The sequence below is a fragment of the Eleutherodactylus coqui genome, chromosome 1 (genome assembly GCF_035609145.1).
Source record: "Eleutherodactylus coqui strain aEleCoq1 chromosome 1, aEleCoq1.hap1, whole genome shotgun sequence".
NCBI classification, from domain to species: Eukaryota; Metazoa; Chordata; class Amphibia; order Anura; family Eleutherodactylidae; genus Eleutherodactylus; species Eleutherodactylus coqui.
Window position 1 is genome coordinate 152,363,682 of NC_089837.1, and position 24,514 is coordinate 152,388,195.

Below are 24,514 nucleotides of genomic sequence, written 5' to 3' on the forward strand. Positions count from 1 at the left end.
TTATTATTATTATTATTATTGCTCCCAGACATAATATAGTTTGAAATTTAAAATTGATTGTTTGCTGTTATCTACAATAAACTTTGTGTTGCCAAAGTTTATTAGTTATCGGAAATAAACCCATTATATTACCATAATAAAGGCAATAAAGCCATTAACAGAGACAGTAATGAGTGAATGTGCTGTTCAAGGTAGGACTGATAATATCAGTATGGAGGCCCTGAAATTAGGGAAAATAAAAACACATGAGCTCTAGATAATAATAATAATCTTTGTATAGCGCCAACTTATTCCGCAGCACTTAGATTGCATTTAGTGATGAATTCTGCAGTATTGTACATTGTATAAACCTTGTAAAGCACAATTATGTTGACTAACCAATACTTAGAAAATCATAGGCAACAAGAAGAGCCATCATTTCTCATTGCTCCCCGACACAATATAGTTTGAAATTCAAGATTGATCACTTGCTGAAATGTACAGTAAACTTTATGTAAAGGGTGTATATATATATATATATATATATATATATATATTGTAGGTAGTTAAAGGGTGAAGTTGTGGATGGAGTATATCTCCCTCCCAGGCTCTTAGTCTGGACAGGGTGGCGGTCCAGTCCACAACTTCAGCCTGGTTCGCAGGAAGCTCAGCTGTAGGCACTGACGCCGTTACTGGAGCATAAAAGGCTGCAGCTCCAGGGAGTCAGGGCCTGACAGCCTGAGAAGGAAACCCTCTGAGCACCCTGCGTGGTGCAGCATTTCATCTGCTATATTGCATGGACTTTTGTGTTGCTGTTTTGTTGCGTGGAGCATACTTTAAAATAAAGACTGATGTAAGTTTTTATGCACTTTTGAGTCCAGTGTGTCTCCCATATGGTGTTTGGATGCGGGCAGCAATCCTGACTACTAAGGACAACGGCACCTGGTGAATGTCCTGGGTAAAGCCTGCAATCGCAATGCAAGCACCAACCCCAGCTATGGAGGAGCTGTTGGCGCGGATGGATCGGCTGACGGTTGTCCTCCTAAAACATCCCGCCTTAAGGAAGGAACCACAGCCAATCCCAGAGAAACTGTGTAAAAGTTTCTACAAAAAAAAGATGCCTGACGACGATATTGAGGCCTATCTGATGGTGTTTCAGAGAACCGCCGAACAAAAGAAACTCCCCAAGGCTTAGTGGGTTTGAGGTTCTAGCACTGTTCCTCACTGCAGAACCACAGAAGGCATACCATGACCTCAGTGCTCACGAGGTAAACGACTACGCCAGGTCAAAAGCAGAGATCCTGGCTGGTCTGGGTGATATGGCGGTGGTCCGGGCTCTGAGAGTGCATAATTGGAGCTACAGGTCCGACCAATCAGCCAGGTTGCAGATGTTTGAACTGTACCTTCTGGTAAAAAAATGGCTTGAACCGGACGTTTGCACACCCGCCTAGATGGTCGACAAGATCATGGTAGATCGTTATACCCATGCCCTGCCAGGAGATCTGCAACGCTGGGTTGGCCATGGAGGACCCAAGGATGCTAACCAGCTTGTAGATCTGGTCAACCACTACACTGCGACTGAGAACTACCTCCAGGATGTCCATTCCATCCAGACCCCCGCTACGAGTTCCAGGCCTACACAGGGTAAGAGACCACTAGATTCCGAAAGAAAGCTGTGACCTGGCGGGAAGGAGGTCGGGCCACCGGGAGGGGCACCGTTGGAGTTAAAAGGCGCTGATAGCTCCAACCAGTCTGCTAAGCTAAAGAAACCAGGGCCTTTGAGGTGCTGGAGATGCCAGGAGCTCGGGCAGTGCCCTATGACCAATGACCAATGAGCCTAAGGAGTGTGACGGTGCTTGGCACCAGTTCTTGTTTACAAGGCCTATTTGCAATGCCTCACAGAGACTAAAGACTGAGCCACAACTGACTGTCGCATGAGGGTAAACCACTATTCGGTGGAGGCTCTACTGGACTCTGGTAGTCTGGTTACCTTAGTGCATGCTAACCTGATAGTAGAAGGCTTCCTACCGAGTAAGCACATAATCAGGTATTAGGAGGACATTTAGGAATTGATAAAATGCAGGATAGAATTCTTCAAAGGTTCTTCTGGCCAGGTATATATAAGGACATAAAGGAGTACTTTGAGTCGTGTCCCACCTGTCAGATCACCGCTGCTGTGTCGCACTTCCGCAGCCCCTTAGTGCCTCTCCCGATTAGAGAGGTTCCCTTTGAGAGAATTAGAATGGATCAAGTTGGTCCCATAGTCAAGTCGGCTAGAGGGCATCAATACATTTTGGTCATGTTAGATTATGCCACTCGATACCCAGAGGTAATCCCTTTAAGAAGCCCTACTGCCAAAAACATTACACGAGAGTTGTCCCTTGTGTTCTCCAGAATGGGTCTTCCTAAAGAAATCCTTACGGACAAAGGGACCCTGCTCATGTCCAAAGTAACGAAAGAATTGTGCCAACTCTTTAAAATTGATCACATACGAACCTCGGTATACCACCCTCAGACAGATGTGTTGGTGGAGAGGTTCAATAAGACCCTGAAGCAAATGCTTAAGCGGGTAGTAGAGAAAGATGGTCGGGACTGAGAAGGTCTGTTACCTAATCTCATGTTCTCCATACGGGAGGTACCACAGGCTTCCACAGGCTTCTCGCCATTTGAGTTGCTATATGGTCGGCATCCCAGAGGGTTGTTGGATATAGCCAGAGAAACCTGGGAGACCAACTCTACTCCCTATAGGAGCATCATATTTGTTAAAGTATAAAACTCTATATTATATTTTTTTTAAATGACACTTATTGCAGTCATCTTCAAAAGATGTGTCTTCCTTAACAAAGTAATTCAGCAACTTCAAGTTAACTTAGGTAAACAAGGAAAAGGAGATGCCTTGGAAGTGTGCAATAATATATCAATTCACAGATTTCAAAACTATGTGGCAATTTATAAATCCTGATCATTGTCAGCATAATGACAGGGGTGTGTTCTTGGGACAGAGGTACACAAGGCACATTGTAAATGAATGGTTGATATAGGGTAATCCTGAAAACTCTAAACCAGAGCAGAACAGTTACCTGCAGTGACTTTAAGGGAAGCATTTCACTAAATAGCAAGTTTCAGGCAATAACATTTTGATGGAGAGAAATGATGACAAAAAGCATCAATCCACTCTTAACCAAGGAGAGGAAAATGACATGGTGAGACTATATATGATCTGTTAGATTTTTTCTACCCAGGTTATTGTTTGCTATTCTGATTTTCAAAAAGTTTTATTTAGTTTTATTTCCTTTATTAATAACCACTATGTTACCAACCAAGCAAATGCAGCAGAGCATAACTCATGGATAGTCAGTTATAATGGTAAAATGAATTTTGTTAGCCATTAAAAGGTATCATATCTACAAGATTACTTGGTTTCTCTTACTGAGAACAATCACATTTTGCTCTACTGGCTAACACCGTACCAAACTTTTTTCATTTTAGCCAATGTTGGTAAATGCACAGTAATGCAACCCTTTTAGTAAATGGCTGCTGGATTTTACAGTTAGAATATAATAGCTACTTATATGTTATGTTAAAGTACAATAATGTGTCATTTTGATAAATAATAGGCACAAGATTACTTTCAAAGCTAATGTCTAACTTGAGTGCTATCCTGATTAATCTATTGAGGTGCTCCATGCTGAATTGCAACCACATGCATATGTCTCATAGTAAACACTTGACATTGGCAGATATAATGTTTCAATGTTAATATTATTATTGTTATTGTCATATTTTGCCAGGCAGCAATAATCACAAGTATTACATGTAACTTACTTTAAGAGAAAATTTCAAGTTAACTTTATTTATTCTAAACATAAGATTGTAAAAGTAAATCAAGATTTACCTATAGCAAGTAACTGTATGCCTTTTTGTGTATATAGGTGTCACCAATATGGCTAATCCCACATTTCTAGTTTTCCTAGACAATCTTGTTTAATGTAGCCAAATTAGGCTGCTGAGTCTTCTCCATGCTGATCTGAGCATGAATCTACTTGGTAGATATAACACTGCCTATAGGACTGCAAAGCAGATCTTAAAGTCATTGATTAATCATGAACAATCCTTTTATTTTGAAAGCCACCTTAGTGAAAGTTTTCTAGCAGAAGATTCAGGTAATTGCTTCCATAGGGCTTAAATGCTGCAGATTTTCCGTGAAAAATCCACAGAATTTAAAGTAGGAGTGTAGTGGATGAGATTGAAGAAAAACTCATCCACATGCTATGGGAAAAAAAATCTGCACATAATCCATTTGGACATTGATGTGTCTGATTTCCAATTTGCAGCATGTTAAGGTATGTGGTGGATTCTCACTGCAAACTTTACTCTCTGCTAAGAGTGAAATCTGTGCAAATCCACAGCATTTCTGCAACTAAATCAGCTACAAAAATGTCACCATTTGCTCTGGTTTTTGCACTGCGGATTTTCCCGCAGATTTCCCTTTGAAAAACTCAAAGCTTATCTAGCTTGAGGGATCACACCTCAACTATCTATGCATTTCCAATGCACCAGTCATACATAGGCAACTAATAGGACACATAGACAGAGGCTAACTGATTTAGCAAAATAATCCTTCACCAATCTAACCTACCTTTTTTACAAACACTGAAAATGAAGAATTTACATAAAAAGAAAACAAAACCCAAATTTCTTAGTAAAAAATTCTTCGATAAAAGGAACCTACCACTCCCCAACCGCAGCAAAAACTAACTTATGGTACTGTTAGGGAATGTTACAAGGTGATGGATGATGTCTTTTTTATACTTGCTTGCTCTTGTGATCCAGAGCTGGTACCTGATGAAGTTGGTGGAGAGCACTGAAATCTGACTTTTTTTTCAGAGGCCCGTGCACTGACTGTCCCATAGACTTGCATAGGAGAGCATGCACGGATCTATGAAAAGAGTCTGTTTTTTTTTTTTTTTGCTGAACGTGGACCGAGCTGGATGGCAGGAGCTTGAAAGTAAAAAAAATACATCACCTAGCTCCTTGTTATCTCCCCTAACAGCACCATAACTTAGTTTATGGTGCTGTAGGGATGTGACAGGTTCCCTTTAACAAAGGGCTCCCTATTCAGAGCCTAATCCATACATAGTGGATGATGGCTGTGTTACATGGCTGACACCCACCTGCAGCAGCTACGATTGACCATTTAACACTGTAGATACCGCAGTCATTTAAGTGGTCAGACAGAGGGAGAGTTCCAAATAGTTTTCATGTCAGAAGCTTAGTGAAGAGGTCCAGGCCTGCTATGGTAGTACACCAAGTAGATCCTGGTCTCCAAGTAGATCCTGGATGATGAAGCTGAAAAGAGAACAATTCATGCATGCACAAACTTTGCAGCCCTGTGGAAAGTAAGTTCAAGATTGAGTAGTCATTCCAATATGAATTCTAGCCAAGACTCTACTTTAAATAACCACTGAATGATTATTTTACCTTTTCAATAGGTTTTACGCATGTTTTTTTCAGATATTGTGAAATCATTACAACATTTTTAAAAATGCATTTTATAACATGGCACAAACTTATTTTTTAGGAAACATTTGGTTATAAAGAAGAAGCATATAGAAGATTCTTCAGTGTTCTTGGTTATATATTTACCTGTGGCTTTCTTTGGTTGATTTTCTATTGGAAACCCGAATGGCATGTATGGGCACATTGTGTTCCATGTTGCTTGCAAGATGCTGATACGATATTGCTGAAAACGACCGTAAGTGCTCTGTGTATAAGTTACAATGGCTGTATAGATGTAATGAATGGGAATCGTTACAGATAGTAATTTTTGTTGTTAACATGGGTTATAAAATAAATAGTCTTTGAACACTAAAATATGTTAGCAAATAGGCTAAAAAATCATATTACTATTTTAAGCATCAATTGATTTTTTTTCCCCCACGCAGGATGAATTTGAGCAATATTTCAGAAAGAAGGTGACATGGATTCAACTTCAGAATCTGAATATATCGATGAATACAACGTCTGCACAGCCACTGATCGCTGATGGCAAGTCCCTCATTAATAAGGCTATCCGAAAGACAGATCTGAAGGTAATACTCTATCTAGAATTTCATATATCACTATTAATGATATATTGTGATTATACATTTATTTATTGATTATAGTAATTTACCATTGTGTTCATTATTAGAGTTGAGCATACATACTCTGCCGAGCTTAATGCTCGTTCGAGTATTAGTATACTCAATGGTGCTTGTTACTCGAACGAGCATCAAGCCGTGTTCGACCCCGCCCCAGTTTTTGGCCCCTCCCCACTGTGACGTGCCTGTTTTGGCCCCTCCCTGCCACGAGGTAGCGCTCATCATCGGCAAATTTTTTGGCTGGCTAGCTGGAGAGAGAGAGAGAGAGAGAGAGAGAGAGAGACTAGAACAAAAAAAAAAGCTCGGGACCCGGCGTCCCACATACAAATATGCTCGAGTCTCCCATTGTAGTCAATGGGGTTCGTAACTTGAGTAGAGCTCTCGAATTTTACGAAAAGCTCTACTCGAATAACGTGGACCCGAGCATTGGGAGCATTGTTGGTGTCATACAAATTTTCCGTAGTTTTTTTTTGGGGGGGGGGGGATTCTGACTTTTGTGAACTCTTGTTGGTGTAGGAACATACATAAATACCAATTACCCATAATATGAATTCTTTTTCCAATGGGAATTTATATATGTTTTTACATTTATTTCACTTTCCCAAACTGCTGGCATCATGATTTTCAAGATGGGAGTGCCAATGCCAGGAGAATGAGTGGTGATGTAGCCCGAGATTGTTGTGATAGGTGCTGTCACAGTAAGTTAGGTGACCACTGCAGCCAAACTCCAGGACAACGGGGTTGCAGCACTGAATCCCGGCAGCAGAGTGCCAAGTGTAGTTTTGTTAATTTTTTTTACCTCAGACAGCCCTCTGGTAGAGGGGGGTGTCCGGTAACTCAACAAGCGCTTTAATTGCTTAGCAAACATGGGAAATGTGTCATGATAAATGGCTTTGAGCTGGCATGAAATGTGTAAAAGAGAGGACTTACATTATTTTTCATGGACATTCACAGGTTAAGTTGATCAAATTTCAAAAAATCTGTTATGTATGGGATGAAGAGGAGCAACAGTTTCATAGAGCAGGGTGAGTACAAAGTCAGACAGGTCTCCTATACAACCAAATTACAAGTTGTCTCAAAGTGCCTCATCATTACAAACCATGTACTTGTGTTGTAGGGTTCTTGAGGACAACCTTACCTGTTATGACATTCATACAAAATTTGCTTCTGGGTTAACAAGCGAAGAGCAGAGCATCAGGTAAGAAACTATGAATGTGTACCCTTTATAATATACTATGTGTACCATAAACTGAAATAATGCTGTATAGTAATATGAAATGTAAGTGATAATTATTATTATTTAGACATATTACATTTCTCTTTCATGGTGATACTTGTACCTCAGTGTACATTACTATGTCATTAAGGGCTCTTCCACATGGGTGTATTGTCTCTGCATATTACACACGCATATTTCCCGTGCGTATCACGCGGTGAATGGAGGCAATGAAAGTCAATGCACTTTTCTTCTTCCATTCACACCTGTGTTAGAGCTTCAAAGAGACATCCATATAAAATGCAGGAGAAATAAATCACAGCATGCTCTATTTCTCTGCGTTTCATGTGGAGCCCTTGAAGGGCTGTGTATTGAAACGCTGCCCCCCTTGCAATGTCTGAGAGAGGGCAGCATGTAATATGGAGCCCCTCTCGGCACAAGGCGGGGGATTTGAAAATAAAAAAGTAGTCACACTGAGCATGTCCGTGACGCCATAATCCTGGGCATGTGCAGTGCCTATCACAGCTATACACGATCTCTGCTGGCAGAGTGCAGGGACTGCGATGAGTACAACGCTGCAAGATTCGCAGTGTTGTACTCATACGCTCATGTGAACAAGCCCTTAACTGCACAGAAAGTTTGCAAGTTAATGACATAGTAACAGAAATGTTCTTTAAGGGGTGGTTGGGGGTGGGCTTGTAGATGTTTTGTCCATTTTGTGTTAAAAATATGCTCATTAGTAAATGGGAGACATTAAGAAACAGATTGGGGAAGTATTACAAAGAGATTATTGATAACTGAAGAACTTACATGCATAAGGCAAACCTGACTTGAATTCACAGTCCAATTTTCCTTTGGAATGATGACCTGCTTCCTCTTCAAAATTTTAAATATCAATCCTCTATTACTTGCCTTGAATATTGCATTGTTTTACCTTTAATAGTATTATTTTTGTTTTTCCCTTAGACGGTCTATTTGTGGGCCAAATGCCATTGAGGTTGATGTTGAACCAATCTGGAAATTACTGTTCAAGGAGGTATTTTTTTCCATAATCTGTTAAGTTAAATATTTTCAGGAGCAAAACAGAATTCAGACCAGTAAAAAATTACAAAAAGTCTGCATTCCCAATAATTAGCAATTGGTTGAAGTTTAAAAGTGCAGAAAACGTAATTTGCTATAAAACTTAAAAAATTTGAGAAAACGAAGATTAAGGGCTCCCACACACTTACGTTTTTTTAACACTGCGATATCGCAGCGTTTTTGTCACGCGATTTTCAATGGGACTTTCTAATGCTAAAAACACATCGCAAGTTGGTGCTTTGCAATTTTTGTGCGATGCATTTTTAACATTAGAAATTGACAATAGCGTGACAAAACGTAGAGATATCGCGTGAAAAAAACACGCAAGAAAAACGCAAGTGTGCAGGAGCCCTTATTCTAGCACAGTTTAATAAGAACATTAGCGCACACAGTCAAGGCTGGAAAGATGCCTGCCAAAAGTATATCTATGTCTCTCCTGTTCATTTCAGTTCTAGCTGGCTCTCAGCTGTAGCAGTCTATCATTTCCTTGGCAATATGCTAATACTAATCGTAAAAGATTAATTATAACAATGAAACCATTTAGAAAACAAAAGGTTGATTCAGTTCAAAGTAGAACTAGCACTGAGTTGTGAACTGGAAAACATCCCAGCATGTTAAGTTGTTGTAGAAGAACCCATTACAGAGAATGCTGCCACCGAAGATTGATGACCGAAAAATAGCTCTTGGTCCATTTAGTTTGCCTTAGGATAGATCTATGCTTACCCCAGACATGCTTACATTCACCTACTGTTGATTTTCCAACCACATCTGCTGGAGGTTTGTCCCAAGCATCTACTAGTTTTTCAGTAAAATAATATTTTCTTTAGTTTCACACTTCCCTTCTGATCCTTATTGATACCTTTAGCATATTTAAAGGTTTCAATCATGTTCCTGCTCTCCTTTCTTTCCTCAAGGCTATACAAATGTGAAGTTTTTGTGAAGTCTTTCTTGCTAATACAGAGGTTTTTGGCTCATTCACTATATTTTAATCAAATACTAAACATTTGAGAAATGTTAATCTCTAGATGTTCCATGTGACACACAAACTCAGTATCTTTTGTTGTAGCAAATCAACAGAAAGCATAACACAATATCCCCACTGTTGTTATTCGTCAAATTGTACACAAACATATTTAAGTCTCTGGCTATCTGGCCGTTAAATAACATAGCTTTTTGCACCTATCTAGCCAACAAGCCTAGTGCCTCAAACACATAGCACATAGAGATGAGCGAACGTGCTCGGCCACGCCCCTTTTTCGCCCGAATACCGCGATTTTCGAGTACTTCCGTACTCGGGCGAAAAAATTCGGGGGAGCCGTGGGTGAGTGGGGGGTTGCAGTGGGGAGTGGCGGGGAGAGGGAGAGAAAGAGGACTCCCCCCTGTTCCCCGCTGCTACCCCCCACTCACCCACGGCGCCCCCCGCCTCCCGGCGACCCCGAGTACTTTTCACTCGAGTACTGAAGTACTCGAAAATGGCGGTACTCGATCGAGTAATTACTCGAAACGAGTACGTTCGCTCATCTCTAATTACACAGTCCATCACCTTGAACCCATCCAGGATGCGAATCTAAGGGCCGTCAACCCTTGTCAGACTCCTGGCTTTCCAGGGTAGCAGCAGGAGTTCCACACCAGAACAGTGCTTGGTCTCAAATGGACCAGAATGGACCTTGAAACTGGCAACAGAGGGAATTTCTGTTCTGCAGCAACACTCATGCAGGTGTTAGCTCATTAATTAAAACAGAAATGCCCTCAGCACTTGAGATTTCCTCAAACCACCTGCTCAATAACCCCCCACTGGTCACTTTTGGTATTGCACATAGTGTACCTTTTTTTCAACTTGTGTAAAGCTTATTGACCACTAGACATGCCTCTACGAAGCAATCCAGGAGACTCCATTCAGTTGACAGACTTTGAGAGGGGGGCACGTTATTTGAATGTAAGAAGCTGGATGGTTGTATTGATGAATTTCCCACCATGTGGGCCATTCTGACTAGACTGTTAGGAGGTGTTGGGACAAGTGGATGCCTGGATACATGCATATAAGGCGACCAGGCTTAAGATGCCCTCAAGAGACCACCAGTTGAGAGGCTTATGTAATCGTCCAACAAGCACCAGCAGCTCCAACTATTTAGTTGTCCACCTTCCAGAGACAGGTGGCACGATCATTACAAGTCCCTGTGTCTATCGGAACCATTTCCAGGTGCTTTGTTTAAAGGAAATTTGATCTCACAGCACCCATTACGTGTTCTGCCTTTGACACCCACCGTTGTCTCCATTTGCAGTGGTGTTGGCAGTGATGAAACTGGACTTCTACAGAGTGGAACAGGTTGTTTTCAGTGATGTATCCAGGTTTGGTTTGGGAACTGACGACGACCGTGTTCATGAGATCTAGGGGTGATCGCCTCAATCATGCCTTTGTCGTTGAGCGGCACATTACCCCCACTGCTGGTGTGAGGGTCTGGGTGGCCATCGCATATGACAGTTGGCCACCCCTAGTAGTGGTACGATGGACCATGACAGCTCAGCGATATGTTCAGGATATCCTGCAGCCACATGTGTTCCTCTCATGGCGACTTCCAAGTGGCATTTTCCAGAAGGATAATGCTCGGACGCAAAGTTCACCCAAATTACTGGATTGAATGTAGGCTATTGATGATAGAAAGAATAATCATAACAAATAAAAGTATGCATGCACTAAGAAATATTGATTTTCCATATCACCAAGGATTACCTCTGTGCAGCTGTAGTTCTTCTTCTTGTTTTACAAAATTAGAATAAACATTGCACAATTCTTGCAGTTCAGCAAATGCTTCAAGATGTTATGTGATAAAAAGCAAGAATATCATCATTATTTCTTATATATTACTGACATGATATTTGTTTGTAGAACAGCCAAAGTACTAATTGTTCTCTTATTTCCAATTTTTGCAGGTCTTAAATCCTTTCTATGCCTTTGAAATGTGTAGTTTGGCCCTTTGGCTGGCTGTAGGTTTTATAGCATATTCCATTGCTGTTATTATTATGACTCTGATATCCATCATTTTTACAGTTCATGATCTTAGAAAGGTAGGTATCACTATATAAACCAAAATCTTTAACTGAGCTTCTATGTACAACTAGTGTCTTAGGGCTCGGTCAGACAAGCGTGGTTTGCACACTGCTAAAGTAGCGTGTAAACCACGCTGCTATAAAAACCAATAGGTTGCTATGGAAGCGTTCATATGGACCCTTTTTAGAAGGGGCTGGATCTGCGCTTCTAAAAAAGAACGGACAGCGAGTGCTGACTTGCCTGTCAGCTCTGTGGTGTGCTCTGTCCAGCCTGCTTTTCATAGGCTCCTATGGGAGCCGTGGAAGCAGGCTGCTTGCAACACGGACATGTGAGCGGGTTGCTCTGCGGAGCTAGTGGCAGCCCATTCACGCACATAATCCCTACATGTCAGCAGCGTGGTTTACACATTGCTTAGCAGCATGTAAACCACGCTCATCTGACCTCGGCCTTTGGTATGGGAAACTTTAGATATGGGAGCATGTTTTATATGTAATATGTCTATACAGTTAGTTCTAACTTAAAAGCTAGAAACAAACATGAATAGCTGTAAGTGATTTCTTTATTTTTCTGCCAACTTTATTGCGCGGGTCAGGACAAATGTAGTGATACTAAATTTATATAGTTTATTAATGTCTTTTTACTTTAAAAAAAAAAAAAAAAAACTTTTAAAAAACATTTTTGTTTCCATATTATGACACCTATAACTTTTTATTTTTCCATCAGTGGAGCTCTGTGGGAGCTTACTTTAGCAGGGACGACCTGGAGTTTTTATTGGTACCATTTCCGTGACACATACAACTTTCTAAATACTTTTTGCTTACATTTTTTTCTAGGAGACATGATACCCGAAAAACCTAACAATTCTGGCATTATCTCTTTTTCTTAAATAAATAATGTGATATTTTAATAAGTTCTACTTTTACGAACACAACAATAACAGGAAAAGGGAGTTTTCTGAACTCTTAGGCCTTAGTCAGACGGGCGTTTTTTTGCGCGATTTGCGCATGCGTCCGGCGATTTTTTAAAACCATTGCTTTGCAATGGTATCGGACACATGAGCGCTTTTTATGCGCTCGTCCAATAAATTATAGAACAGAAATCGCAGATCGCACCTATCTGCGATCTGCGATTCCTGTTCTCTTCTCTATATGCGCTCAATGGGGCCGGCGGCAGCAGCGCCGACCCCATTGAGAACATATAGAAGACAAATCATTCTTCTCTGCCACAGCTGTAACAGCTGTGGCAGAGAAGAACGATGTTTGCCCATTGAATTCAATGGAGCCGGCAATACAGCCGCCTCCATTGAAAGCAATGGGCTGCCGGACAGTGCTGGATGAATTGTCGGGAAGGGCTTAAATATATAAGCCCTTCCCTGCAATTCATCCAGAAAAGTGTTAAAATAAAAAAAATATATATGCTTACCTTGTCCCGGCAGCCGGAGTTCAGTGCGGCCGGCCTGCAGTGGGTGTGAAGGGGGTGTGAGTCATACCTGCCCCCTGATTGGCTCAGCGCTGAGCCAATCAGAGGCAGAATTCATGAATGGGTGTGAGTGAGTCCTGCCTCTGATTGGCTCAGGCTGAGCCAATCAGGGGGCAGGTCTGACTCACACCCCCTTCACACCCACTGCAGGCCGGCCGCGCTGAACTCCGGCTGCTGGGACAAGGTGAGTATATATATTTTTTTTTATTTTAACACATTTCTGGATGAATTGCAGGGAAGGGCTTATATATTTAAGCCCTTCCCGACAATTCATCCCACACTTGCCCGCAGCACATTGAATGCAATGCGCTGGACAGCTCCGACCCGTTTCTAATGAAACGCGGCTAGGAGCAGATTTTCGGGCGATTTTCGGGCACCGGTCACGCGATTTGCGGATGCGCATCAGTCATGCGATCCGCAAATCGCGCGAAAAAATGCCCGTCTGACTAAGGCCTTAGGGTGAATGCCCACGGACAGATTTCTACCGCGTTTCCTGCAGCAGAAATCCATGCGTGAATTACGCAGCTATTAGGTTCTATTCGCAATCACCAGCAGGCATTTTTTTAATATTTTTAATTCCGGTACTCCCACGTCGTATCCCGCGATGCTCGTGGGCATCAGCCATTAATATACTTAATTTTTTTCTATTTAAAAACAATTATTTAGCTTATTTTTACTGTTTTCCTTAGCTCCCATAGGGGACCTTAACTTGATTACTTGATTGTTTGCTCAATATACTGCAATATTTTAGTACTGTACTATATTTTATTTTTAATGTCAGTCTATTAAGCCCTTCCACAGGCAAGGCTTAGTAGCCTGTAACATATGGCAGCCCTGGAAGTCTTCACTAGGTTCCAGGTTGCCATGGTACCCCACAATCGTATTTTGGGAGAGACAATGTGGTGCTAGAGAAGCCTCCTCTTTGGCTAGCTGCTTAATTGCTACTGTCAACATTGACAATGGCATCTAAAGAGTTAACAGCTATGATCAGAGCTAATCCGTTGAAATCTTTTGACAACCGGATCATTAAGGCAGAGGTCAGGGACATCTGGATCTATCAGACTCCCCTGCTTTTGGACAGTAAGGTGCAGATGCTTTTCAGCAAGATTTTATTTTTATGAAAACTGCATCTTACAGTCAAAAAATCCGATAGTTTTTCTTAAAATGTAAATTTACTTTAAAAAGTATCTGAAAGGGCCCATCTTCTCAGACAGCACCAACATGTTCTGATCATATTGCTTTTTCCTGGCTTGCAGAGAAACTCTGGGAAGTGGTTGCCCATGTTACCAGTGGTATGTTCAGAACAGAGCAGTTTCCAGCAGAGGCAAAATAAAAGTATTAAATAGTGTTTAAAGGGGGCAGAAACTATTTAGCCGTCACTCAATATTAATTGTTTCTGATTTAAAGGAGAAATGCACTTTATATCTTTCAATCTAGTATTGTATAAAGAATAATGCTATCTGATGTACTTTTCAAATATAATACTTATAATTTTGTATTTCCAAAATTGAAATATAACTATTATATTTCATCCAAAGGAATCTGTAAAGCTTCACAACTTGGTGGAGTCCAACAACAGTATCAAGGTGACAATAAGGCAAAAAAATTCAGGTATGCTGTATGAGGAAGTACACAGAGGTAGAAATATTGGTAAATAGAATGGGTACAGTATGCGTACCGCTAAGACCCCACACCAGGCTCTAGAATGGGGGTCCAATCTCCCCCTCTGACTGTTACTTCGGGATCGCTCCTTTCCCTGCAGTGACGTCAGAATGAAGAGAGTGCTGATGGAAATATACACTTGCTGTCCAGTTATCTCTACAGACCACTTGAAAGTCAATAGAGCCTCAGTGCGCTTGCACATTCAGCACTCAATTCCATAGTCTCCATTCTTATTTACAGAGCTATTCTGCTCTAAAAGCATTGCTTTTAGGGAAACATAAGTTGCCTTTCAGAGACACCACATTAGAATCATAGAATGGTAGAGCTGAAAGGGACCTCCAGGGTCATCAGGTCCAACCCCCTGCTCAGTGCTGGATTCACTAAATCATCCCAGGCAGATATTTGTCCAGCCTTTGTTTGAACACTTCCATTGAAGGAGAACTCACCACCTCCCATGGTAACCTGTTCCACTCACTGATCACCCTCACATTGTGGCACATGGATTACCTAGCAGTTGAGTATACAACATGTAATTATATAGTAATTCTAATTGATTTTACTATTGTGGGTAGCAGTCTTTCTAACAATTTTTTTGTAAAGAAATTAATTATTGTGAGGTACAGTATTATATCACTAAAATTTGGAAACTTATTATGTAGCTCAGGGAATAAATGCTAGCATTTTAGAAGGGCCAATAAAAGAATAACAGATATTTAGATCACATATTCTAAATAATAGGATAAAGATGTTATTATTAATATGGATTTCCCTATATTATGTTTTTGCAGAGTGTAAGGAAGTAGAATCCCGCTGCTTGGTTCCGGGTGATGTAATTGTGCTTACGGGGAAGAAACTTTTTCTGCCATGCGATGCCATTCTTATCAGTGGAGCCTGCATTGTGAATGAAAGCATGCTGACAGGTATTATATATATGGAGGAAAGACAATTCTGAAGAGTTCACATAACTTAAATAAGATGGAAAACTATGAAGCTGTATTTATCTTCCTAAACCAAATGCAATGTTCTCCTGTTGTAAATCACTGTTGTCTTGGAACTGGTCTTTCATATGACTATTCAAGTGTAGATAGTTTTTCTAATCGACCATTTAACCCTTTCCAATCCACTGTCTGACGTCTGAAGACATTCTGATTGAAGGCTGTACAGCTCCGATGTTGGAAGACGTCCAGCAGGGTATTCTTACTATCTATTACTGGCTGCTCTGTTGTCGGGGGCCTCTCCAGCATGTCCCATACCACAGTGCTGGCTCTAGCCAGCAGATGGCACCATTGTATAATTGCAGAAAGAGAAAGCCCCATAGGAAATCCTGAATCCAAAATTGGATTGCAAAGGGTTAATAACACATTCCTTGGAGAACCAGAGAATTAAGTAAAAAATTATAATTCAAACCATACATTACTAATTCACTTTAAATTTATCATCATGGGTATTTCGTTAACAGGTGAAAGCATTCCTGTCTCTAAGACCCCCCTGCCTCACAACAATCATACTATGCCATGGAGAGTCCACAGTGGAGAAGATTTTAAAAGGCATGTACTTTTCTGTGGAACAGAAGTGGTTCAGACCAAGTCTTCAGGCCAAGGGCAAGTAAAAGCCGTTGTCCTAAGAACTGGTAAGTGGGATATTACAATTTGCTGTAGTTTCTTAATTATTATTGTTATCAAGGTCAAAGTTACTGTTATCAACCATGCACCTTACCCCTTAATGACATGGCCTATTTGGGATCTAAGGATGTGACAATTTTTCAGGAATTTTCAACTCCACTTTTCAAAAGCCGCAACTTTTTTTTATTTTTCTGTTGACATGGCCTTTTGAGGGCAAAGTGTAGTTTTTATAGATACAAGTTTTTGGGTACATATAATATATTGCATAACTTTTATAAATGTTTTTGGAGGGCATGGAGAAAAAAAACACATCAATTCTGCAATTGTTTTGTGTTTTTTCTATTTATAACAGCGTTAATTATGCAGTATAAATGACGTCTTAAATCATTTTTGATGGACAGTACAATTGCAATATCAAAATTCTTTATATTTGTTTTAGGTTTTACGCTTTTGCACAATGCAAACCCTTTTGTAAATATATATATATATATATATATATATATATATATATATATATATATATATAAATATATATTTTTATATATATATATATATATATATATATATATATATATATTATTTTTTTTTGCATTGCTGCAATCTAAGTACCTTAACGTTTTATATTTTTTAATCAATGAAGCTCTATGAGGGTGGGTGTGTTTTTTGTCAGATGAGCTGTAGACACAAGAAGCTAGGAGAGGTGATTATAAGCTTATTTGTTGCTTTAACCCTGGGAGAGCCTGTTTACATAACAATTATATAACTCAGACAACCACTATGAGGCCTTAGTCAGACGGGCGTTTTTTCGTGCGATTTGCGGATCGCATGACGGATGCGCATTCGCAAATCGCGTGACCGGTGCCTGAAAATCGCCCGAAAATTTGAGCTGTCCAGCGCACTGCATTCAATGGAGCGGCAATACAGCCCGCTCCATTGAAAGCAATGCGCTGCGGGCGAGTGTGGGATGAATTGTCGGGAAGGGCTTAAATATATAAGCCCTTCCCTGCAATTCATCCAGAAAAGTGTTAAAATAAAGAATATATATATACTTACCTGCTCCCGGCAGCCGGAGTTCCGCGCGGCCGGCCTGGAGTGGGTGTGAAGGGGGTGTGAGAGTCAGACCTGCCCCCTGATTGGCTCAGCGCTGAGCCAATCAGGGGACAGGTCTGACTCACACCCCTTCACACCCACTGCAGTACGGCCGCACGGAACTCCGGCTGCCGGGAGCAGGTGAGTATGTATATATTTTTTATTTTACCACTTTTCTGGATGAATTGCAGGGAAGGGCTTATATATTTAAGCCCTTCCCGACAATTCATCCTGCGCTCGCCGGCAGACCATTGCTTTCAATGGAGGCGGCTGTATTGCCGGCTCCATTGAATTCAATGGGCAAACATCGTTCTTCTCTGCCACAGCTGTTACAGCTGTGGCAGAGAAGAATGATTTGTCTTCTATATGTTCTCAATGGGGTCGGCGCTGCTGCCGCCGGCCCCATTGAGCGCATATAGAGAAGAGAACAGGAATCGCAGATCGCAGATAGGTGTGATCTGCGATTTCTGTTCTATAATTTATCGGACGAGCGCATAAAAAGCGCTCATGTGTCCGATACCATTGCAAAGCAATGGTTTTATAAAATCGCCAGACGCATGCGCATGCGCAAATCGCGGCAAAAAATGCCCGTCTGACTAAGGCCTTAGGCTGGGCTCACACAAGGCGGATTTGCCATGGAATTTCCCTGTGGAATTTCACTGCGGCAAATCCGCCTGCGGCCGCTAATCTTGAGGTTAGCCAGCCATCTGGACGAGATTTGTCAAAAATCTCATCCACACAGGGCGGACGATCCATCATGGCAAAACCAGCATTAGCCGTCGCTGCAGTGCGGATTCCTGGGACGCAGCATGTCGATTCTTTTTTTTTCCCATTGTGGCCTCACTCCTCTCTATGGGAGAGCCATCCACAATAGAAAAGCATGCGGCAAAGCCACTCCAAACCCCCCGCTAAGTGCCGCGGGTTTTGAAGCTGTGCTTATCCCGTGGAAATCTCACAGCTTTTCGCTGCTGCCAAATCGCGAGATTTCCGCGGTGAAGCAGTCCCGTGTGAACCCAAGCTTATAATGATTGGAATGTTCTTACAACTTGTTAAACTTAAAGGTACTATAATACATTTTACAAGTATATCATTTACTTAAAGCAGTCAAAAAGTAGTACGTAATGTTTAACCCCTTAACGACCAATGACGTACCTGGTACGTCATGGAGCGTCGGGGTATGTATGAAGAGAGGTTGCGTGGCAACCTCTCTTCATACAGTGCGGGCATCAGCTGTTTATAACAGCTGACACCCGCGGGCAATAGCCGCGAGCGGCCGCGCGGCTATTAACCATGTTCGGGGGTCCCGCGCGGCCCCCCCGCGGTGAGATCGGGGGAGCCATGCACGTATCATGGCAGCCGGGGGCCTAATGAAAGGCCCCAGGGCTGCCTTAGCAGACTGCCTATCAAGCCGTCCCCGTGGGGTGGCTTCATAGGCTGCCTGTCAAAAAGCAGTATGACGTAATGCTATAGCATTACGTCATACTGCAGGAGCGATCAAAGCATCGCATCTTAAAGTCCCCCAGGGGGACTTCAAAGTAAAGTAAAAAAAAGAATCAATAAAGTTTTTTTTAAATTGAAAAAAAAAAAAAGTTGTAAAAGTTTAAATCACCCCCCTTTTGCCATATCTATTATTAAAAAATCTAAATAATAAATTAAAAATATGTATTTGGTATCGCCGCGTCCGTAAAAGTCCGATCTATCAAAGTAGCACATAATTTTTCCCGCACGGTGAACGTCGTCCGAAACAAAAAATGAAGAACGCCAGAAATGCACTTTTTTAGTTACCCTGTCTCCAAGAAAAAACGCAATAAAAAGCGATCAAAAAGTCATATGTATTCCAAAATGGTACTATCAGAAACTACAGGACATCCCGCAAAAAATGAGACCTTGCTCAACTACGTCGACGGAAAAATAAAAAAGTTATCGCGCGCACAAAATGACGACAGAAAATAATTGAAAAAAATTTTATGTCTTTTAAAAAAAAAAAGAGGAGTATAGTAAAAAAAAACCTAAACGAGTTTGGCATCGTAGTAATCGTACCGACCCATAGAATAAAGTTATCATGTCGTTTTTGTTGCCATTTGTGCGCCGTAGAAGCAAGACGTACTAAAAGATGGCAAAATGTCGGTTTTTTTCTATTTTACTCCACTTAGAATTTTTTAAAAGTTTTTCAGTACATTATATGGTACTTTAAATAGCACCATTGAAAAATACAACTCATCCCGCAAAAAACAAGCCCTCATACAGTGACGTGGATGGATAAATAAAGGAGTTATGATTTTTTTAAAGGGGGGAGGAAAAAACGAAAATGGAAAAAGAAAAATGGCCGCGTCATTAAGGGGTTAAAGCCCAGTCGTAGCATCAATTCTTTGTACATACGTCTTAAGAACAACAATTGTATCTTCTACATTTTCCCATCCACAGGATTTAATACTGCCAAAGGTGATCTTGTTAGATCCATCTTGTATCCAAAACCCATGAATTTTAAACTATATAGAGATGCCTTCAGATTTCTCATGGTTCTAGCAACTGTAGCCGTAATCGGAACAATTTACACAGTGGCTGTCTTTGTCCTACAAGGGGTAAGATAAGTAGATCCCATCATTTCCCTGGTTTGTTATGAAGAATACACTGATTGCACTTAACACACATTTCTTATCTAGCATTTTATTGTACAATATACTATGCGGTTATAAAGATTAGGAAGAAAATGCAGTAAAGGCCCATTTAAACACAATGATTATCGCTCAAAATGTGCTCAAAAGCCGTCTTTTGAGCAATAATCGCTATGTCTAAATGCGCGGCCATCATGCATTATTCGTTTATCGCTAACTTCAAGCCAGCTTGAAAATCATCATGTGGTCTTCTCCGCAAGATAGTGCTGATAGTATTCTTTGAGCTGCAGTCCCACTCGAGAACAATGGAGATGAATGCAGATAACAGACAACCAGCTATTGGGTAAATATGAATCAGTATTTGCCCAGTAAAAAAGAAAATATACTGAGGCAAATACTGATGAAATACTGATGGCATGTGGTTGTAATGCCATTTGCTATATGCTCCTATTATGTATCTGTATTACGGATGTGTTACAGTACGCTCATCTGAAATTGGCCAAAAACTAGATTTGATATATTCTGCTATGCTTATTATTTTACTACTGAACATGGAAAGAAACTATAGCTATTAAAGTTTCCTGATCAATCATATAATCTGTGTTTGGGGGGTTGGTGCCCCCAATTGGGCACAACTCCCTCCCAAACTGGCATCTACTACTTTTTGTCATCTGTTCTTTTTTTTTCCTCTTCCTACTTATTTTTGTTTTTAGAGGTTTATGAGGGTGTTTTCCTTATGTTGAAAATTATTTACCGTAATGTGTTTTTCTAAATGTGACAAAGAGAAAAAGAAAGATTTGTGAGTCAATAGTGCAAAATAGAGGAATCCTAAATAGAATTATCACATTAATTTTTGTTCAAAATACTGTACGTAATCATGTCTGAGCCTAAAATCGTATTATATGACTGGTGTGACAGAATTTGCACATTTTTCATTTTGAAAAACTTTGTTTTATTGTGTCTACAACTAAAAACATGCATCACAATAAATAAATTTACTTTTTTTTAACGGTAGGAATCTCCCACTGCAGTGTTGATAAAAGCCTTGATCATTATCACTACAGCTGTTCCTCCAGCATTGTCAGCAGCCCTCTCTACAGGGATCATGTATGCACAGAGGAGGCTCAAAAACAAGGGCATTTTCTGCATCAGCCCTCAAAGAATAAATGTGTGCGGAAGGCTGAACATTGTCTGCTTTGATAAAGTAAGGAAATTCCAATTTCTAATTTATTAGATTATTTCTACAGATTCCTATAGAGCATTATTGAGAAGTCATAGTACACTTGTATAGTGATTTGCCCATGTACAAAATGAAAATGAAGTGAATGCAACTTCAATATAAAAAATATACTGGATTTCATGTAAGCTTTTGTATTTACCTTATTATAGACAGGAACTTTGACTGAAGATGGATTGGATCTATGGGGTGTTCTTCCTTCCTATGGAAACTGGTATGTTCCATCACCAGAATACCGTATTTAGATTTCTTTCATCATGCTCAGTTTTGTATGGTCTGAGATACAAAGTGATTTTCTGTGTGATATAGGCTGCAGCACACGCTGTCGTATCCCCTAGGAATGTAATAAGCAACAATAAGTTTTTTTTCTCTTCTAACCATTTTACATTTATCATTTCTATGGAGAGAAAATGAATGTCTACTCACTCAAAGTGCATGAAAATTGCATATGTTATGCTTAAAAGTACAATATCTTTCCCAATAATGATAATGGAAAATTTCTAATAAACGTAAAACCTCTTTTCTCCTCAATGCTGTAGACAGTCCTTTCTTAGAATGTAATTTTTAATTATATTAACTTGTGTCTTATATACTGTATTTATTATTACACTGGGGCAATCTAGATAGATAAAATATGCCCTATGTATATTATAGAGGGTGGTCTCCTAGCAGGGCAAAGATAGAGAAATGCTAAGCTACAAGATGTGGCTACAGCTCTGAGGGGGCTCATCATGACCAGGCACGGTATAACATGGTCATCTATTCATTTGAATTAGTACCATGCAATGGCATAGTAACATAATATGTCCATTCAGCTCATCCTATTACCCCCAGTAAAATTTTACATTCTATTCTAGTTTCCAGGAGGTACACAACTTTACATCTGGTACTACTTTGCCTTGGGGACCATTACTTGAAGCTTTGGCAAGTTGCCACTCATTAGCTGCTATAGATGGAACAATCCAAGGAGATCCATTGGATTTGAAGATGTTTGAAGCTACACACTGGGTAAGATTCAGAATATTAGAGAAAATAAAAAAATAATATATAATATATATTCTGTTGACTGTCGAGTATAAGCAAAACAGTAAGGCCGCCTACAGACGGGCGGGTCAGATCTGGCGGCGAGGATTCTTGCCGCGGGACTCGACCCGAGCGACTGCAGAGAGCAGCGTGTCACTCACCTGCTCCCGCGGCCACGTCTCTTTCATGTGCTGGCTGCCAGCGCATGCGCAGACCGGAGCCGGCGGCGGGTGAGTGACGTTTCTGTGTGTTTGCCGCGCGAGATTTCGCGAGGCCAAATTGCGGCCGTCTGCAAACGCAATCCTATGCAGGCTTCCAGCGGCAGAAATTCCACGGGAAATCCCGCCGCGGAATTTCCGCTCGTGTGCAAGCGGCCTAATGCAATTTTAGAAAGAAAGTGAAAAAATGTCTGCTTGCTGTGTTAATGAATACTATTTATAAACTTTTGTAATCTATTCAATACTGTAATAAGGTGCAATGGAGGCAAAAGATTCCTACTGTCCACCAATGATAGTGGAGGCTGCCTGGAGGAGCAACTGCCAGCAAGACTATGCAATGCAGTCTTTGCAGACTTCAGTCACTGTTGAACAGTGAGAGGGGAGGGTGGGATATATAGTGAGGCTGCATAATATTGTTTGGGGAGGGGGGGGAGGCAGTGGCACATTGAGAGGGCATCTGAAACTGACACTATGGGGAAATCTGGGGTTGGGGTCATTTACAGGCATCTAAGGCAGCTAGACGCTGTGGGAACATACAAAAGAAGACATGGCATGCATTATGGAACATCGGAGGCCTCCAGGCCAAGGTCCTTTGGGGAAGATCTATGACATACTTTTACTACAAGGGTCAGTAAGGGGTTCACTGTTACTACTGGGGCCACTCAGAGGGTCATTATTACTACTGGTGCCACTGAGGCGGGGTGCTATTACTAATGGGCGCCCTGAGAGGGGCTCTATGACTAGGATAATGGAGGCAAAATCAAACATCATTGTAGGTTAGCACCTAACCATGTCCCCTGACCACACCCACTTTTTAGTAAATGTACCGCATGATAACAATTTTTTCCTAAGGATGTCCCAAGGCTTAAATGGTTGGGAAACACAGGCCTAAGGAGTTTAACATCATTTCTTTTATATCTTTTTGACAATAAAAGGTCTGATAACTGCAAGACTTTTATTTTGTTCCTGCTATTTAGAGCAATAGGACTTGCAGCTAAAACAGCCCTAAATAGGCTACCAACATTTCTTAGATAACTAATTTTATTTATGACACTTTTGAACTTCTTTTGTAGCATAATGTTATATGCTGATCTACTTGTCACAATGTCCCTATTAGAGATGAGCGAACGTACTCGGTAAGGCCAATTTCGCAATCGAGCACTGCGATTTTCGGGTACTTCACTATTCGGGTGAAAAGTACTCGGGGGCACTGTGAGCGGGGGGTTGCAGAGGGGAGTGGGGGGGGGGAGAGAGAGAGGGCTCCCCCCTGTTCCCTGCTGCTACCCCCCACTCCACCACGCCACGCCCCACAGCGCACCCGAGTACTTTTCATCCGAGTAGTGAAGTACTCGAAAATCGCGGTGCTCGATTGCGAGTACGTTCGCTCATCTCTAGTCCCTATATATTGTACATTTTATTTAATCCTTTTTTATAGGAATTGACTCAGTCACCTCCCAAAAATAATGACATTTCATCATCTAGCCTCATTGTTAAGCCAGGAAAAGAAAAAAGTATGGTGAGTCTGCTTTTAAAGCACATAATATTTATTGATATTTTTATATGAAATCATTCCAATACATACAGCTCATCTGTTATAATAGTTGACAAACAATACATATTTTGGATGCTCCAAGAATTCATTATTAGTACACGGTACACACGAGCACTCCACTCACTCACCAATTCATGAATTCATGAATGGACGAGTGCTGCACCTGATTGGCTGAGTGCAGGGACCAATCAGAGGCAGCTCTTAGCTGTCATTCAATAGCTGAGAGCTGCCTCTGATTGGTCCCAGAACTCAGCCAATCAGAGGCAGCCCATTCAGCAGGTGGGGATTTGAAATCCCCGCCTGCTAAATACTCCTCACAGCACTGGAGGAGAAGAGCCGGCTGGACACAACTGAGCCCCGGCAGCTGAAAAAAGGTGAGTATAGATAATTTTTTTTATTTGTATCACCATTTTTTCTTGGATTACAGGATGCCGGTAGCTGGATCCCATACCGCAGCTGTCATATGTGACAGTTGTGATAGGTAATTCTTTATTCCCTGCAGGGATGAAAAATTCCTTTGCTGCATCTGTCACAGATGTGGCAGATGCAG

The 24,514-nt window shown here is 41.0% G+C and overlaps 1 protein-coding gene across 1 annotated transcript in view; it reads left to right on the forward strand.

The window, feature by feature from the left end:
* Positions 1-3,049: 3,049 nt before the first annotated feature.
* Positions 3,050-24,514, forward strand: part of LOC136626953 (probable cation-transporting ATPase 13A4) — a 58,032-nt gene continuing 36,567 nt past the window's right edge. Inside the window, exons 1-15 of the mRNA XM_066601911.1 lie at positions 3,050-3,182; positions 5,561-5,734; positions 5,925-6,071; positions 7,077-7,147; positions 7,240-7,320; positions 8,305-8,374; positions 11,350-11,484; positions 14,485-14,557; positions 15,397-15,528; positions 16,068-16,238; positions 19,744-19,901; positions 20,950-21,138; positions 21,324-21,385; positions 22,029-22,179; positions 23,848-23,928. Coding sequence (XP_066458008.1) covers positions 3,120-3,182; positions 5,561-5,734; positions 5,925-6,071; positions 7,077-7,147; positions 7,240-7,320; positions 8,305-8,374; positions 11,350-11,484; positions 14,485-14,557; positions 15,397-15,528; positions 16,068-16,238; positions 19,744-19,901; positions 20,950-21,138; positions 21,324-21,385; positions 22,029-22,179; positions 23,848-23,928 — 1,758 coding nt within the window. The 5' untranslated portion in view covers positions 3,050-3,119. The remainder of the gene's footprint in view (positions 3,183-5,560; positions 5,735-5,924; positions 6,072-7,076; positions 7,148-7,239; positions 7,321-8,304; positions 8,375-11,349; positions 11,485-14,484; positions 14,558-15,396; positions 15,529-16,067; positions 16,239-19,743; positions 19,902-20,949; positions 21,139-21,323; positions 21,386-22,028; positions 22,180-23,847; positions 23,929-24,514) is intronic.